Here is a 5351-nt window from a genome sequence, read left to right on the forward strand (position 1 = left end):
ACTGTACAAGAGGAACTCTGAACCATGTGCAGAGACGACAGCAGACGCTCCATCAGGATACGTACAGTAGTGGCTAAACGGCCCACACGCCTTGAAGTCTGGGAGCTCCACACAGAACAACAGGTCCTGCTTTGATTTTAGCTCGGCTTTTTAGATGTTCACAGTCAATTCTGCACAGTCCAGACCTCCAGGTCTTGTACAATAAAGTCCTCATTTGTGGAGAGAGGTGCATTGTGAAAAGTCGGACTGGAAAAGCTTGAACCACGGTACAGATCAGCATCCAGCCACAGGGCAAAGCCACTCCTAAAGACAGAGAGAACAATAGAACTTTAATATCAGATCTTTGAAAACTCACTGATAGGAAAATAAATAAATAACTGCATAACTTACCCTCCTCCACCAAGCTGCAATGAATCCCAGTTCCCACTCACAAAGTACGAGTTCACCCCACTCCACTTGTATACCTAGATAAGAAAGACATAAAAACATCTTAAACTCTGTGCAGATTTCTACAATAAGTGAAATAATTTCATGAAAAATCATCCTGTAAATAGACTAGAGGTAAAACATTAATAAAAGTTCAACTCTTACCTGGAAGTCGGGATTGAAGCTGAACAAGAAGGTTTCTCCAGTACCGTAGCAGTATTTACTGACTCTGAATGGATCTGAAGAAAAAGCCCCAAACACCTGAAAATACACCAAGACACCAGTTTGTTAAAGGAGATGCTGGTAATGGAGGAATCCGTCTCATTTTCTTGGTACAGAAAAGTGCTGGAGACTAAAGAGCAGGATACAAACCTTTTTGTGCATGTCTTTGACCACCAGCAGCACAGGGCTGTCCACCTCAGCCATGTTCCTGTACAGAGTCTTCAGGCTGCTCCCATGGACGGCTGTGCTGTAGACCAGCTGCCATTGATAACCCCGGGTCCTTGCTGGCATTTGAGCAGCAAGCTGTTTGACAAAGAGTTGCTCATCAGATCATGTCCTGACAAGACTAATGCGTCACTCCATCTAAAATCAACACTGTTCTTCTGCTTGACTGTCTACAATTTGCATAAAAAACTTTACGGTCTGAGCACAACTTCCAGGCAATGCTGCCGCTTATGTCATAAATAATGACTGTTGTGAAATTTTAGTTGTAAATTTGGAGATGGTGACGCAGAAAATCATCTAAACAATTGTACGATTGTTTAGATCATAGGTGTCAAACTCTGGCCCGCAGCCTAATTACATTTGGCCCGCGAAGCCATACCAAATTACTATCAGAGCTGGCCTACTGGTATTATACAGCTAATATATATCTTGTTTAGTATTAAGCTTTGCTTGTTCCATATTCAGTTTTTCAGCAAAACGTGTTTGAGTCCATAAGAAAAGATTCATTCTTATATCTGGAGGAATAAATATATTTCAATAAATATTAACGTTAGCCCACGACTTTGTTCCAGTTTTGAATTTTGGCCCACTGTGTATTTGAGTTTGACACCCCTGGTTTAGATGATTGTTTTTGATAGCTGTGATCCACACACATATATATAAATGAGTGTTATTTACTTTTTCTAGGTGATAGTCATCTAGCAGATGACTCTGGTCAGTGAGGACAGGAAGATCATCATCAACTTCCAGCAGGTACTCGGGCTCTTCCACCTCGGAGGCGTCTGAGCTGCACAGACTCTGGCAGCGTTTGGACTCTTTCACTGTGATGATCTGAAGGAGGCAAGCAGAAAAAGTGTCATCATGTTACACTGCTATCCACTGCTCTCCTTTTATTTGTTATTTGGGAAGTTTTTACTGCATTACATATATAAGTTTAATGGCCTTAAGTACAAAGGTTGCAAATCATTTAAACCACAAAACCAGAACTATTGAATGGCAACAAAACTGCAATGCATGATGACAGAACACATTTGAACCTCCACAGAACCTCCTAACACGAATACATTCAGCAGAGTAATCTTACCTCAACATAAGGCTCCATACAGTCACTGGCGATGTAAAGCACCTTAATATTTTCTGCCAGCCGCTTCATAGCTCCTGATTTCCCTGTCAAGCGCTGCTCTCTGCTGTACCACATGTCTGCTAACCAAACTGCCATGAAGGCAGTTCTTATATACACTGGGTTACTTTCTCTTTCTGTCTGCAGGCTTATTGGTCAGACATTTGAGTAGATGTCTGCTGATTGGTCAGCTCTGACAGTGAATAGTTTCTTTTCTCACTAAACAGGAAAGTGAGGTCTGGTTCTGGGATGTAGAGGGAAAGAGGATGTCCATATATAGACCCTACACCCTCAGGGATAACCACCAAGCTCTGTGATTGCACTTACTGTAAGTCACTAAGGAGGGCTTGCTGTGTAAAAATGCCTGAGTGTAAGAGAGCTTGAGAATATCAACTTTGGAAGACCTTTGTTAATTATTTCCACATTTAGTGGAGCAGGTTGGTGCAAATCTTACTTCCTAGCTTTTAAAGGTGGGGTTGAAAGGCTTGTTGAGGAGCTTGTTGATTGTTGCAACGTGGTGTTCCACAACCAGTATTTTGCTCTGATTTTCTTTTTAATGATATGATGTGGTTTGCACTTCTTCTTCTTGCTGTAGCTTCAGGTCTCTGGTTACCACTGCACAAAGATAATGTAGAGGTGGTCAACTTTGCATTGCCAAAGGTGCAAAAGTCACTTAGACAGACTCAAAAGTAATTGTACAAACGAACGTCACACTGAATCTAATTATTTTTTTTATAAATACTTGGATGAAAATCCTTTACAGTCAATAACTGCCTAATTGTTATGAGTCTTTGATTTAGTGTTTTTCTCTGTTCAAGTTTTGATTTCAGTATATATATAGTCTTAGTTTCTTTAGTGTTTCTATTTTCTTTGTCTATTTTCCTTTTTATAATTAGACTCAAGCTCTTTGTTCCTGCTTATAGTTTTGTTTACATTTTGTATTTTATGCCTCCCTTGTGTTTCTCCTTCAGTGTCTTTTCTGTTATTTTAAGATAATCTAAGTATTGTATTTCAAAGAAACATGTTGCATTATTGTTTTGTTTTGTTTTTCAAATTTGTCATTCTTTTTTTATCTTCTGTCTCTTGAGGTGGACATTAGGTCTTGTCTTATCACAGAATGATATGCTGGCTGAGTCAGGTAGAAGGAATTTTACTCCGAAATGTGGAAGTGGACTCATACTTAGAGCTGCCAGGAGATGAAGTGGAGGAGGGCCAGATATCAAAGAAAGAAGGTGAGAGTTCGGATGAAGGACACACCAGGTTTTGAGCAGCCTGATCAGAGTCAAAATGATGACGCCCGAAGTCCATTATGGACAAGAAGTAGGGCTGTGAAGTTGTGGGATTTGGTTTCTCAGCTATCATACTGGACACCAGCCTGTGAGGGGAAAAGGAGATCTCCTATCCATGGCAGCCTGCAACATGCATTCTGTTTTAGAGTTCTGACTTTTGAAGGGGCTTTATTCTCCTCCCCCCATCAAGAGATCATTTGTTACTTCGATGGACTGCTTGTCCTGTTTTTATGTTTCATCCTAGAAAATTATCAACGCAATTTCATTATAGTTGAAAGTAAAGTGATAAAGACAGGAGACGTCTAGATTTACATAAATTGCATAAATCAACTGGATAAAAAACGAATCAAACTGTGTGTATTCAACTAAAAAGCTTTCTTAATCTCCTTCGAGATGATATTGTAATGGCTACAATCTTGTGTCTCCTATATTAGACAGTTCCTCTTCTTATGGATGTTAGGCGCTGTCACACTGTCTCTGCTCAGGGTCCTCAAAAGCTGTCCTCCTCTGAGAAAGCTCAGAGGTGTGACCATCCTCCACCTCATCCTCTGACAGCACTAAAAGGTACTAGGTTGTTGAGTCACGTTGTTCGTTTTTCATTTCTGACACTTGTGTTACACAACTATCCAAGCACTATTCCCATTATTTATCCTAATTACTACATTTCAAACAGTATTAATCAACATGTGATTATGAAAGAATAAAAAAATAAACAAAACAAGTGATACGAGCTTCATCAATATAATTGTAGATAATATTTGACCTAAATACATGGCTCTTGTGATTCAATCATGTAGGTTAAATGCTTATCACAGTGATTCCATTATACACTCCAGTGTAGGCATATATGGTGTATACGAGCATATATGATTACATAGTATATATGTGAGTATATGTCCAGTGTATACAGGTATATATGTCGCAAAAAAATCCACAACAAAATCCAGCTGTCGACTACAAAGGGCACTCAAAAGTTTTGGAAGGGGGAAAATTACTGTGTATTTTGTTAGGGTTGAAAATGATTTTAAAAAGCAGTTTTCATTTTTTTGTGTACACAAGGCAGTGTTTTCATAAATGTGTCTTTAGGGTCAAAAGCTTCGTCTAGCGTTATGAGTTGGCTGACATATTGGGGGTTGACACAGCAGTGTAGAGGAATTTGCAGCATGCTTGCATATCACACTTGGGCCATTCTCTGGGCCAACGGAGTCCAAACGAATGTCCTGAACTAGATATTAGAATCAGTAATATTAAATAATAAAGGCTGGGCAGGGAGAGCCTTTATTATGCCTGTCTTTTTGATTCCAGGAAAAAGGAGCAGATAGAAGGCTGACAAGAAGCGGACGTGAACAGAGAGGATTTGTAAGGAAACAGCATGACTGCCACGTTGCTTCTGGAAGAAGATAGCCATAATAATCATTTGCTATTGTCGCAGTACAAAAACTGCAATGAGGGTCATGCTTTGTGTGAAGACAGATGGTTGATTTCACACAGAGGTCCAGCACTGAAACTTGTAATTTCAACTGCCAAAGCAAATTAAATCTTTTAAATGACAGATATTTCTCCTGTACTTCCTTCTGAAAAAATTTGTACACGACAAACTGGTGACCCCAACCTGATTTTTTCAGTTGGAAAGGAGAAAAGGACAACTGGGAAGGCTCCTGATGGAGTTGCTGTCAGACGCCAGAACTAACGAGACACCTGATTCCGGTCACTGTCACAGAAGGCCTTCAAAGAAACGGCAAGCAGAGCCTGTTTCTATCGAAATCTGCAAAATTTAAATGTGAGCGGTGAGTGGTCAAAGTTCTCTCAGTCAAAATGATAAAGTGTTTATATGATATGATACATGCTTTATACATAAAGTTGGAATTACAAGTTTAGGTTATGGTTAACAAGGAAATTGGTTTTAAAAGCAATTTTAAATTGCTAAATGACGTGATCAAACCTGTGTGTGTGTGTGTGTGTGTGTGTGTGTGTGTGTGTGTGTGTGTGTGTGTGCGTGCGCGCGCGCGTGAGTGCGTGAGTGGGTCGGTGAGTTGTGAGAGCTCTCAGTGTAGTTTTTTTCTGAGAGC

At 39.9% G+C, this 5351-nt stretch overlaps 1 protein-coding gene across 1 annotated transcript; it reads right to left on the reverse strand.

Annotated features, from left to right (window-relative positions):
- Positions 1-10: 10 nt before the first annotated feature.
- Positions 11-2123, reverse strand: LOC102215282 (nuclear receptor coactivator 7-like). Its single transcript, XM_013913372.1, has 6 exons — positions 1958-2123; positions 1552-1704; positions 799-951; positions 592-687; positions 391-464; positions 11-303 (listed from the first exon to the last, which is right to left on the reverse strand). The coding sequence occupies exons 1-6, from the start codon at positions 2090-2092 to the stop codon at positions 165-167; spliced, it is 750 nt and encodes a 249-aa protein (XP_013768826.1). The 5' UTR covers positions 2093-2123; the 3' UTR covers positions 11-164.
- Positions 2124-5351: the final 3228 nt, after the last annotated feature.

This window comes from Pundamilia nyererei, unplaced genomic scaffold (assembly GCF_000239375.1).
Source record: "Pundamilia nyererei isolate P.nyererei 1_Seehausen unplaced genomic scaffold, PunNye1.0 scaffold00128, whole genome shotgun sequence".
NCBI lineage: Eukaryota > Metazoa > Chordata > Actinopteri > Cichliformes > Cichlidae > Pundamilia > Pundamilia nyererei.

Coding starts and splice junctions, on each gene's coding strand:
- LOC102215282 (XM_013913372.1), bottom strand. CDS start 2,092: ATGGCAGTTTGGTTAGCAGACATGTGGTACAGCAGAGAGCAGCGCTTG. Junction 1,705..1,957: donor GTATGGAGCCTTATGTTGAG/GTAAGATTACTC, acceptor TGCCTCCTTCAG/ATCATCACAGTGAAAGAGTC. Junction 688..798: donor TCAAAGACATGCACAAAAAG/GTTTGTATCCTG, acceptor GTGTATTTTCAG/GTGTTTGGGGCTTTTTCTTC.